Source organism: Mus caroli, unplaced genomic scaffold, assembly GCF_978045245.1.
Source record: "Mus caroli unplaced genomic scaffold, Mus_caroli_1 scaffold_3, whole genome shotgun sequence".
NCBI classification, from domain to species: domain Eukaryota; kingdom Metazoa; phylum Chordata; class Mammalia; order Rodentia; family Muridae; genus Mus; species Mus caroli.
In genome coordinates this window covers 75,267,516-75,280,671 of record NW_028227258.1, presented here as the reverse complement: position 1 = coordinate 75,280,671, position 13,156 = coordinate 75,267,516, and the positions used below count along the sequence as shown (strand labels likewise).

The 13,156-nt window shown below is 39.3% G+C and overlaps 1 protein-coding gene across 4 annotated transcripts in view; it reads left to right on the top strand.

Annotated features, from left to right (window-relative positions):
- Positions 1-13,156, top strand: part of Lrba (LPS responsive beige-like anchor protein) — a 576,347-nt gene that overhangs the window by 532,324 nt on the left and 30,867 nt on the right. For 3 of the 4 annotated variants that reach the window (XM_029475138.2, XM_085835789.1, XM_021158804.3), the window contains exons 50-52: positions 1,891-2,083; positions 6,470-6,532; positions 12,191-12,346. In XM_029475138.2, coding sequence (XP_029330998.1) covers positions 1,891-2,083; positions 6,470-6,532; positions 12,191-12,346 — 412 coding nt within the window. The remainder of the gene's footprint in view (positions 1-1,890; positions 2,084-6,469; positions 6,533-12,190; positions 12,347-13,156) is intronic. The other variant, XM_021158805.3, reaches the window with a different exon arrangement.

Sequence of the window (13,156 nt, the reverse complement as noted above, 5' to 3'; positions counted from 1 at the left end):
TGACTCTAGTTACTTTTCTTTTTCAACTCTATAGTTGAGAATAAGGCCTGGGCCGCTGGCCGGTGCTCCTCTCTTTCCGTCGGGTTCAGAGAGTGTGCTCACAGGAGTTGCCAGTCTTTTCTCATCTTCCCATTCAGATTTCATAAAAGCCGCAGAAAGACCTGTGTGTGAAAAATGACTGATATCAGGAGTTTTTAGAATTAAGAGCCCAGTTTTTATTGATCGTTTTTACTAACATTCAGGAGTTCCCAACCAACTGCACCCCAGCATACACACATATGAATATAGCAGAAATTAAAGCCCCCTCGTGCTGCGATAAGTGCGGGAGCCATAACATACACCAGGTGTAGTAATTAGCAGGCACGCGAAGGCTTCCTATTTGTCTGTTTTTGCTGCTGTTGCTGTATCCCCCTGTGTTTTCACACCATCAGATAGTTGGATTTAATTGAGGCCACATCAGATGAGGCATTACTGACACCTTTAATTGAATGAGCATCCAGGGAGGATTAACTCATAATATTGATTGGCTTTTAGCCACTTGCTCAGAAGGGTGTCTGGGTAGCTTATTAGCTGCCTTTATTTACACCTTCATGCAAAGAGTGCAAATAGGAAATCTTAGTGCAATATGTTTTTCTAAGTACTCTTAATAACTTTTTTAAAAGGACTGATAATAAAAATGCAAATGTATTTAATTTTTTATTAGCAGTTCTGAATAAATGTGTTAAATATATGTGCCTCAACATTTACATATACCTGGTGTTTTGAAATATGATGGTAGGAAGGCAGCCAGCAGCATTTCATCAAAGTGTTTCAATTTTGAATGATACTAATCAGCTATTAGAAAATAGACATGGTAGGAGAGAATTGCTGAGAACGCACAGTGCAATTACTGTGTGATGGCTGAGGACCACAAAGGACAAATAAAGCCAATAAATTAGAGTAGTGTTTTATATGTCTTAGGTTATGACATACGGGTTGTAGGAACGATCCGAATCCCTAGTAATAGTCAAGATTTATTTTGTTGCTGGTTATTAGAAGAGTATTTTGCATAATATTTTTTTTAGTTTCTGACTTTCTAAGTACAGGTCAAAAATGTCTTGAGCTTTAAGGGCTATTTTGTTGTTTGTAACTGAAAGGGAAAAGGAGCACTGGGGTACTTCTCTTTATCCCTGCTTATGGCTTGATGGACTATATAAATAATATTGTTTTTACAAGCAACATTTTCATTGCTTTGAAATAACTTTATAATTAAGTTTATATATTACATGCATAAATTCTCCACCATAATAATAAGTGCATGCTTCCTTGTTTTTCAAAATATATTTGTTTTAATCATATCTTAGTAGTCAAAATCTACATGCTACTCAAGACTACCTTTTGATTATCTTTGGAAATTACCTTAAGCTTGCCTTATGCCTTTTGCCTATCCTCATTCTTTCTATTTTTGTTTTTATATTACAATGACAAGATCATTGGGTGACACAACTGGGATGGATTAATGCATCCTCCAATACTCTGAATCTAAGTCACACGATCTTGTAGAGTTGGAGGGCAGTAGGCAAGGGAAGGGAGCCAGTAAAGTTTGTAGGTTAGTGCATCCTAGTTCAGTCACAAAAATTCCCCATGAGCTGGGAATGTAGGTCAGTGGTAAAGCACTTGCTTCGGATGATGGAGGCTCAAGGTTCAATCCCGAGTGCTGTAGGGAAGACTCTGGCTAATGTCATGTGCCATGGGCAAAGGCAGCCAATCATGAGCACAGCTGTGCAAAACTGTCTGAATGCACGCGTTGACTTGCAGCTATTTTAACATGATCTTCCTCTTCTTCTCCCGTTTCCTCTCTGTCTTCCTGTGTCTTCTTGTTTACTTGGGTCTTGTCTGTCCACTCAACAGTATCTCCTCCTGCAGAGTCCATTGATGTTCACAGACCAGGCCCAGCAAGATGTCATCATGGTCCTAAAGTTCCCTTCGAATTCTCCAGTCACCCACGTTGCGGCCAACACCCAGCCAGGCCTGGCAATGCCTGCTGTCATCACTGTCACTGCTAACAGGCTCTTTGCCGTGAACAAGTGGCACAGCCTTCCTGGTGAGTAAGAAACACCTGGAGTTTTAAACATTAGTCTCGGTCAAAATGGCGAATAGTTTAAAGGCTTAAAGACATCCTACCTGAGGCATACAGTGCAAATGTTAACACATAAGCCACTTTTAGCATCTGATGGCTTATGTTTAGTTCTTGGCAATAAATACTGTCTTTAACAGATACGCCCCTTCCCAAATCATTCATTTGTATTACATCTGATGAAATCTTTGTTTCATCTAGTATCTACCAGAAATTTTACTTTTTTCTTGCTCTTTTGCAGCTCTGATGATTGAACTCAAGGTGTCATACAGCAAATGCTGTTCTACTAGTTAAATCTCCACCCCACACCTTACCCTTTTATGCATGGCCTGGTAGAATTTATTGTGGGTCATATATAGGATACAGTACAAATACTGTATACCTGTTAGTTCTGTCTTCTTCCACTAAGTACTGCCATATTTAATTGAAATAACCATTAGGATCTAAAACCATCCAAGTTGGCATTAGAGTTCATGAACCAAATAAGCACTAGGATCTCCATCTCAGTTGGTAGAGGTAGCAGCATTCATCTGCAGTATCCCTCTAGTGAGTTCACCACTAAAGACACTGGGCCTAGGGCATTTCTTCATTCCCCCTCACAGCGATAGTTGGAATTCAAGTGTTCTGACTACACCTCAGTGAATTCATTATTGCTTCTTTTGGAGCAGGAATATTAAGACCTGAATTGAATTTTTAAAAACACCTTTAAAATGTACTTTTGTGTGTGTATGGTGGGTGTTTTACCTGCATGCACGTCTATGCACCTTATGTGTGCAGTGTTTGTGGAGGCCAAAATGGTGACAGATCCCCTAGGACCGGAAATTACAGATGATTCTGAGCTGCCATGTGGATACTGGGAATAGAACCCAAGTCTTCTTGAGAGCAGCCAGTGCCCTTAACTACTGAGCCCACCATAATTTTTAAAATGGTGTTAAGAAGTTGGGAAATTTTGTTTAAATCCTAAAGATAATTGCCTCCCCCCCCAAAAAAAAGCTAATGATATAGGTAGAAATGGTTTGGAGTTCTGCTCATCGTTATATCTACAAAGCTTATATAAAGCACCTGAACCTGAAGTGGTTGCAAAGGCACATTATTGAATAAGAGCCTCACCAAATCAAATGTAAGAGATTTTTGAAGTGAAGCAAAAGACATTTAAACAAAAACCTGGTATATTGACTAAACTCAATAAGAAATCTTTCAAAAAGAACCTGTAATTGGCATCAAAATTGATTAAACATAGCCATTTTCATGGCCAATGGAAATGATACACTGTGTATAGAAATGCCAGTATTTGATTAGAGAACAGATTTCTGAAAAGTGAAAACAGGAAGATTGAAACAGTTCCTTAATGCTTCTATTATTAGATCTTTTGTCCCTGTTTCTTCAAGAGACATGCTTATATTTGGGAGTGAACATTTTAAGAAATGCAATTGTTCATTTCTCCAATTCTACTCATAAGGAGAGCTGCTGGTGGACATATTAGAGGATTTTCCTACTCTGTGTGAGGTTGCCCAGGAGTTTTACAAATGTTCCAGGGTGCTTGACACCAAGACAGCCCTAAGTGATGCTTCTACTAGGTGACTGTGTGAAACAGCTCTGAGAACTCAATCTCAACTGAGTAACAGCAGCCCGGTGGAGAGACAGACCTTCCAACTCCTGGAAAGCCTAGGTACATTAAGGAACGGAGAACACCCACTTCCAAGACTATGCCTTAAGCCTTGAGGACTAAGCTCTCGGCAGTTCCCTTTTGGACCAGCCATGATTCTAACTAATGTACTTCCCTTAATACACAGTAGGCAAGAGTTTTCTTTCCCTGGTTCATTGTGCCTGATTGTGCCACTGAGTCCCCTCATGCATGTCCTTCTGTTCCCAGCAAGGGGCCGGCATGGCTCTGTGCTGTCTTCAGAGAGCTCGCATTGCCCCATGTTTGTTTCATTAGCACTGTGTGTTCCCATCCCTCACAAATATACTACCTTCACAGTGAGACATAACTCACCACAGACAAATACAGAGAATGATACCATGAGCATTCACCACATGAAACTGTGCTTCTAGAATGTGATATCCAGATCTAAGTCATACTTCCATCTAAAAATTCTAAGCATAATTCCATTATGCCTGTGCCTCATGTCACATGTGCCTGTTTACGGAACCCTGCTTTTTCATGCTATCACATAATCCTTTTACCTGTCTTGATTTAAAACAGAAATCTATAGCAGTTCTTCTTGGGGAATGTCAAATTCAGATTCCATCAGTTTTTCTTAAATTTCAGATTCTGTTTTCTTCTGAGGACCTAGGGTTTCCATAACCTGTTTATTAGGTTGGCATTGTTTTCTCTTCAAGTAATATTTGTATCCTGACTTACAAAATAAATACTTTCTGTCATGGACTTGCTAAGTAGTGTAACATAATCAAAGTCTTGGATTCAATCCCAAGCACTCAAAACAAAACAAGACAAAAATTTTATTCTCTCCTCCCATTAAAAGGACATTGAAGAGCCTCCTGATCATCTTAAGGAGTATACTGACTCAGTCCCTCAACAACTGAAGTGTGTAGGTTGAGCCATATTCAGTTGTTCCTTTTGTAGATCGAATGACAGCTATTGACACACGTATATGGTCCAACGTATGCCATCTAGCCTGTATGGTAGAACAGGAAGCAGAAGCATGGGAGCTACAGGACTTGCCCCTGATGGCAGAAGCAGGACTGGAGGCTGGATAACCTCCTTACGCAAACTCCATTCTCCAACACCTGACTTTAATGTGTCTATGCTCTTAGGTCTCCGAGTAGAGAAGCATCCTGAATGACACTGGTGTAGCTGGAAGTCAGTGGCTCTGCTGGGTGTATTTTCCCAAACATTCTCTGCGAGACTCTCTAATTTCTTTATCAGCAAAGATAGTAAATCAGCAGGGCGAGACACAGAGCTCCAGCTTCTTCAGTTTCTTACACACCTATAATTTTTACTGCCAGTATTGGTCTCACTAGCATTTTATTAATATTAAAGCTTGCCAAGCATCCTTGAAAAGTTGACATTTAATAACTAGAGAAAATATACCCTAATAAGTTTTAAAGTAATCCAATGAACTTATAAAATGCACAGTATTTTATTTTCAACCATCAACAACAGTCAGAAAACTTCCTGATACCTAACAGTACCGAGCAGTACCTAACAGTACCTAACAGTACCGACCAGTACCTAACAGTACCTAACAGTACTGAGCAGTGCCTAACAGTACCGAGCAGTACCTAACAGTACCTAACAGTACTGAGCAGTGCCTAACAGTACCTAACAGTTCCGAGTAGACTGAGCAGGGCCTAACAGTACCTAACAGTACTGAGCAGTACCTAACAGTACCTAACAGTACTGAGCAGGGCCTGGGGACCCATCTAAGCCATGCTGTCAACATTGTGCACCCAGGGTGAAGGACAGTCATTAAGGAAAAGAATTCAGAAGAGGGCCTAAAATTTAGTGATCAGAACTATGAATCTGGAACGGTCACCTGTCCGACACTCTATCTTAGGGTGTACAAAGCCATCAGTTGCAGAGCAAGCCAGTGGCATTTCCTCTCTACCTAAAGTCTTCCTCCCTCTTCCAGAGAAATAGCTTATAAAACCTCTTTCAATTACAATGTAACTATGTATCTATAAAACCATTTTCAGAATGGAACATGCTATTCTTAGTATGGATTGATTTTCCTAACTCATTTGCTTCTCCGGGTATTTTTAAATCAAAACCATGGAAATATTAAATATTAATAAAACTTTGTAAAAACCCTCACTCCAGTCTTTAAGGAAATATTTCGGTCAAATGTATTTAACTAAAACATTTATCTGCAGATACCTTTCTTTATTTTTATTCAAACTTTCAGTTGATTGATTTTTAGTGATGGATGAAACACTAAATGTCCCCTGACTTAGAGCTTTCTCTTTCTCCATCATAAATTGACAGTTTTGTGGATCCTTTGTGCTGCAGCATTCAAAACTGCCTTTTTAAGAAGTAACGAAAAAATAGTATTTGCTACAGTCAGCAGATGGTTGTCACATTTTGTTTTCAGCACGCTTTACCACTTAATTTTGTTTTGTTGCAGCATCAGAGGCTGCCAGTCAAGCATCTGCTATAGCTTATGGCCTAGGACCGGAGCCACCGCAATGGCACATGTTCAGAACAGCACTAATCTAAAATAAATGTTTAATAAGCTAGCCATAAAAGCACCTGGATTCTTATTCTTTAAATTCCACAAAACTGCACAAGAGATTTGGAGATTGGAAACAATTTTACATAAGGTTGACTTGTGAATTTTTGTAGTTAAGTATATGAAAAATAATGCCTTTTTTTTCTTTTGTGAATTCCAGCTCACCAAGGTGCTGTACAAGACCAGCCATACCAGCTGCCAGTGGAAATCGATCCTCTCATAGGTCTGTCACTTCTTTCTCTCTTTGCGATTCATTAAGCTCTGTATGGTGGCCCTGAAGTGTAGATTACAGTTGTTTTTCACTTGCTGGTTGCTGGGAATGGAATTTTCCTGATAAACCATTTGCATGCAAATTGGAATGCAATGAGCTGTGGCTATGCTGGTATTTCATCAACTCCCCCTCGTTGGTTTGCCTAATTTGAACAGGCCTAGGACGCGTGTCACTGAAAATTAATATGGATGCTGTAATAATGTGTGATTGAGAATGCGCATGAAGTACTGTCAGGATAATATTGGATCTTTTCATCACTCAGACTTGTTGATGAGCAGGAGCGAGGTGCGTTATGATGAATTGGTGCAAATGTAATGTGATGGAGCTTCTTTGCTGGGGAAATTTTCATAATAACAGTGGGATTCTTAGCAGCACTGTGTTGTGAGAAATAAAACTATAATGCCAGGGTCTCATCGTTAGAGGAGATCAATCCTTTCTTCCTGGGCTCTGTTCAGTCAGAGGGGATTAATGTGCAATCGCAGAGCAGTTTCCAAGTTGAAATATATTACCCAGCCAATGGTAGTGTTAAGATATTTGTATTCATTTTCCTAGAGTCCTGCAGCCAATAAATTGCCATTGGAGGTTAAATTTGTTGAGGGAGAAGAAGGAAAAAAAAAAAATAGGGAGGAGACTAGAAAGAGCCACTGGGAGCGAGGAGAGCATCTGCAGCAGAGGACTTGAAAATTTTAATTGCTGTTATGGTTTTGAGTCAGCTGAAGTCTCTAGTTAGCATTTATCATTCTTATGCATTGGGATTTCAAATGTGGTGTTACCAAAAAGGTTAAGCCTTGATAACTTTTAAAACTAAAAAGAAAAAAGAAAAAGAACAACTTAATTGCCTTACAATGGGGTAACCAATCAGCATGACTATCTGGCTGTAATTTTGGCAGGTTTACCCTGAACAAATAAATTCGTTAGAATGTTCCTGTTTTACATATAAATTTTTCGTATGAAAGAGCAGATTTATTATTTTAAAATCTACACCTTTGCCACAGTAGAACACTAAATGGTTATCATGCACTAGATGGCTTTTTACTATAGAATGCATGAACAAAACCTTAAATTCAGAATCAATTCATTCATCTTTTCCCTAGTAAATACTGTTCTGAATTTCATTTTGGCCTCTTAATTCCATTTTGCTTTGAAAAGATACTATTTGCTACTTGCTAAAAGTAACAAAGCTAAATGCTCACTGCATAGTTTAAAAATCATGAAAATAAAGCCCATTTGCTAAGACATGGAAAGCACTCTCTGAATTGTAGGTTCACTGTTTGCTTTAAAGCATGGCAATGAATATCCTGTAATATAATTAAGCGAATTCAGCCAGTGTGGGCAAAGTTTCTTGGTAAAAGGCCAAATACTAAATATTTCAGGCTTTGTGCATCTTAAGGTTTCAGACACAATTATTTAACTCCTTCTTTGCGGTACAAAAGCCACCATGAACAATGTATAGACAAAGAGTGTGGCTGCTTTCCAGTGGAGCTTCATAGATAAAGATGCCATGGACCAGGTTCAGCCTATAGGAAATGCTTCACCATGGAAGCTTCCAGATCACTGCCACCAAACAGCCCCTCCTCCACTAAAGTCACCATCTTATGTGGCCCAGGATGGCCTCTCTGAGTTCAGTATATGGCCCAGGATGACCCTGAACTTCTGATCCTTCTGTTTCCAGTTTCTAAATGCTGCGATTTCCTAGCTGTGCACTACCAGCCAAGATCAACCCCAGGGCTTCCTGCATACTAGGCAAGGATTCTACCAACTGAACACAGCCCCAGCTTCCTTCTCATTAACCATAAAACTAATACATAAAAGGTTTTCTCATAAGTCCAGATACTTAAAATTTCTAGCATAGTAAAAAACATTTGGCCGGGTGTGGTGGCTCATACCGTTAATCCCAGGACATAGGAGGCAGAGGCAGGTAGATCTCTCAGTTCGAGGCCAGCTTGGTCTACATAGTGAGTTCTAGAAGAACCAGGGGCTACAAAGAAAAATCCTGTCTCAACTCCCTACGTCAAAGGAAAAAAAAAAATGTTTAGCTGGGCGTTGGTGGCGCACGCCTTTATTCCCAGCACTTGGGAGGCAGAGGCAGACGGATTTCTGAGTTCGAGGCCAGCCTGGTCTACAGAGTGAGTTCCAGGACAGCCAGGGCTATACAGAGAAACCCTGTCTCGAAAAACCAAAAAAAAAAAAAAAAAAAAAATTTGTAATGTATAAAACATTTGTAATATATCCAGTGGAATCAAAATATAAAAATGAACTGATATTCAACATTTTTATTTTTTAAAATGCATATGAAAAGCCTCAACAGTTGGAAATTTCATCAAATTCTTTTTTCACTTTGGATTTATAACCTATTTTCTCCATGTAGTGTCATCTAAACTTTTAAAATTTGATTATTCTATTACATGTTTCAGCCATGAATATGTGTATGGAAAGTTAAACATGTGTTTATAAACTTAATATTTTCTATGCACTCAAGGCTTAGATTATTTTTACTTCATAAAAAATTACAAATATTTAAAAATGTCACATACCAAAATTAAAATTAAAATCTTAAATTGACTACACTAACTAATCTTTAAAGTTTTTCTTCCTCTTGGATTTTGTGTTAAAGTCTCACTCTGTAGCCTAAATTAAGCTAGAATGAATTATATAGCCCAAACTGGCCTTGAATTCAAGGTCATCCTGTGTTAGCCTCCTAAGTGCCAGGATCCTAGGTGTGTGCTGCCACTCCCACGTTCTTACAAGGCTTATACTTGTAATTAATTATAATATTGACCTTTTACTGTGGCATTGGAAACACACACAGAGTCCTCCACTGAAGCGCATCCCAGCCCTATGATAATCTCTAACAATATTTCTGAAATACAGGAAATATAAAGGAAGCCCTTACAGAAAATGTGTTCAGTCAACTGGATGAGTGTTTCCCTTGCTGGTATCTCATGTGTTGTGTTCTAAGATTTGTCCTGAAGATCCATTCCTATTCTTTTGGTTTTATAGCTGAGAAATGTTATGTAAGGAAGTAGATGGGAAAGGGAAATGTTTTGTTTTAATAGTGCCATATAGCAAAAATCATATAGTAAGCTATTAAGAAGTACCTTATTGTCTAAAATTAGGCTTCCTTTCATTTTAACAGTGCTGTTGAAACTTATTTTTAATGATTTGTTAATTGGCAGTGTGATGAGATCCCCATTTCAGTTTCTCGATGCCATCTGACCTACAAACTGATCACCCCTAGGCCCTCACTTTCTAGTGTCATCAATAGCTTCCATTGCTCCTGAGGCTCCCAAGAGATTTTAATCCCCAGAGGAAAAGAACCATAGTAAGATTATGCATGGAAGGGTATGTCACATGGTTTCATGTAAAGCAAAAGAAGGAATAAGAAAGGAAAACTCACAGGAGAATTCTCAGGCAAATCAGTTTCAGACAAGAGAATATATGGAAGTTGAGGAACAAGAAATTGATTCCCATAAAACCATCTGTGCCTGTAGCCCATGGGGAATCTCAGCCTCCCAAAGGTAGTCATGCCCCAGTTTAGATGCTGCATATCTAATCAAATATACCAATTTTTATTGAATAGAAATAGTATAGGATTGAATCACAAAGTAAGTTTATAAACAAAAACAGTGGAATAATATAAAGGCTCTTATAAAGTGGATAGGATAGAGAGATAAAGGGATGGACAAATGGACTGACAAATGGATGGATGGACAGGTGGCTGAATGAGGAAGTTGTCAGTGTTAAACTTGAACTAACAATTCACTTAGAAAGGTGTTTGTCTGCTGAGTGAGCAGTACACACCTGTAGTTTCAGCACTCAGGAGATAGAGGCAGGATGATCCCCAGTTCAAGGCACTCCTAAACAGAGTAAGGCCTTTTCTCAAAACCCCAAATCCAAGGCATTTGGATGCTGAAGGGACATCAGCCTTTACTCACCAGTGCTGAGATTCCTCAACGCAAAATCATGTGCATGCCCAGCCTCTCTCCACATTAGTGAGAATTAATAGTCCAGGAACAAAAGTCCTATAAATACTGGCAAGAGACATTTGTAAAGGTTCTGCATATGTAAACTGTGGCAGTAACATGTAGGAAGCTCCACACACGTGGTTTTCCTAAGTGTCTTGGACTATCTGTGCCTCACAGTCTCTCTGCAGTAGGACACTTTCTGTGTGTGTGGTTCACTGTCCCTTGTCTGCCAGCAACTTCCTTTGTGTGAGAAGAAGACTGATCCCCACCTGGAAGTCTTCCCATTTTACTGTTGCTGCTGCTTCCTACCCCATTAGCCTCCCAGAGCACATTCTGTTACCTGCTGGTTTTAAATGGGTACATTGTGCTAACATATTAGCAGGACTCTGTCTGTAAACACACACGTGCGGTGTGTTCTTTTTATGTTCAGGATAGTCCAGGCATCAGTGGTTCTCAGCACAGCCCTGAGAGTACTTTAAATGTTTTGCCTTCTTGTTTGTTTATTTATTTTGGAGGCCTTATATTAAACCCCCACATTATTTAGGTATCTTATATACTAACTAAAAAAATAGGTATGTCTGAATTTTTCTCAGTATAATTTCTTCCCTTAAAAAACTGAAAATTGGTATAAAGAACTTAGTAACTAGACATAAGAAATGCTTTGACCATTCCATTTATTTCTGGAGTGATCAAGCTGCTTTCATGGTGTAAAAACCCTTATTTGTAATGGAAAGTCACTAAAGAACAAAGGTTCTGTTTGGTTGGCCTCATAATATTTTTTTTTTTAAAGAAAGGAAGGAGGGAATGGAGGGAAGGGAAAGGAGAAGTACAGAGAGGGGGAAGGGAAGGAGAAAAGCAAGCAAGCATCTCAGGGAAATTGTTCTGACAGTGGCAGATCCATGCTCTCCCCATTGTGTGGTGTCACTACATGCCTGCCCTGAGCCCCGAGACAGCCCTGTCTCAGGAACCCCAGCGTTTGGAGCATGCTGGCAGGCTGTCTCATCCTGTCGCTTAAGTAAGCCTAAGAACGTGGCAGTGTGCTGTGCTTTGACTTCCCTTACAAGGATCTTGAATAAACCCTCATTCTTGCATTTGCTTACATGTGAGTGCAGCTGTAAACAGGGGAAATAGGAGTTGCCTTCCAGTCAAATTAAAGACCCGTAAAAACCAAAGTAGTACAAGATGCTACAGTATTTCAAATATATGACATTTAAATCCTAATATCTCTTCCTGCGACAAAATGTTAAAGGTAATAGATTGCCACAACATGGATCCATCCTTGTGACAATAGACATAATGAGATTGTCAGAAACAACCCCAACTGTGATGGGACCTAGAGGCTCTAATCTACTTGTCCTGCCCAAGAGCCAGAAAGCATGTTGTGTGGGTTGCATGCAGCTTTTAAAATGGTAGTATCCTAATTTTTCTCTAAGTAAAACATTGTTCCTGAGATGTTAAATATAACAGCTTACATTCTTCCAGCATTACATATATTTTCCCATTTGTCTTTTCAAATACTATATGTAAAGGCTAAGTGATCCTCAGGATCGCCACCTCCTTCCTCTCCCCCAACTCACAGTGTGGCAGCACCGTAATGTGTACTTAGTACTTTTCTTTTTTCCTTCTCCTCCCTCTGTGCTCACAGCCTGCGGCACAGGGACACACAGGAGGCAGGTAACAGACCTCCTGGACCAGAGCATCCAAGTGCACTCCCAGTGCTTCGTCATTACTTCCGACAACCGCTACATTCTCGTCTGTGGCTTCTGGGATAAGAGTTTCCGGGTCTACTCCACAGATACAGGTAATTTTTATTTTTTGACTTAGCATCAAGAATGCTTTCTCATCTTACTCCCAAAAATAAAGTGGATATTTCCCTTTCAGGAAATAGCGGGCCAGTTCATCTGTTGTGTTTTCAAGAGGCAGTTTTTCAATAGTTTTGTCTCCCAAGCACATGCTTACAGAATAAATAATTCTTTTCTGTAGGAAAAGCCATGGATATAAATACCACCAGGTGTGTACACAGAATTTTAAGGCCAGTGTACAAATACAGAAGTATACTTTTAAATAATTTCCAATTATTTTTAATTATTTAAAAGGTTTTCTTTTCCATATTTGAAAGACATGTGAAGTCTATCTTTTCAGAATAGATACTTTGCCTTTCCCTGTTCTGCACAGCATCTTGCTGAAAGCTGCACCACTCTGCTGAGTGGCTGACTACTGATTTAGCGTATGGAAGGTACACTTCTCAGAACATAAAGGTCACGCCTGCGCATGCACTTGTTTGCCCCTCCCAGAAGGACAAACAAGTCAAGTCAGTATTATTACAGCAGATACAGTCCAAGGAATTTTTACATGTCAGAAATTCAAGCTACTGGATAATTTAATATCATATCTTTAAGGCATTTTAGAAACTTGTCAAAAGAGAAGATAAATTTAAAGATAACATATAGTTGAATATATATTTCATTATAACTAATCAATAGGGTTGTGGCATGAATTGTTGTTTAGCTTGTTTTGACTTTTTGGTGCTGTTGAGCACACTCCATTCTACTGCTAGACACCCAGTCCCTGGAAGAATATACTTCAAATGGAAGAAGAAAATGCACGTATT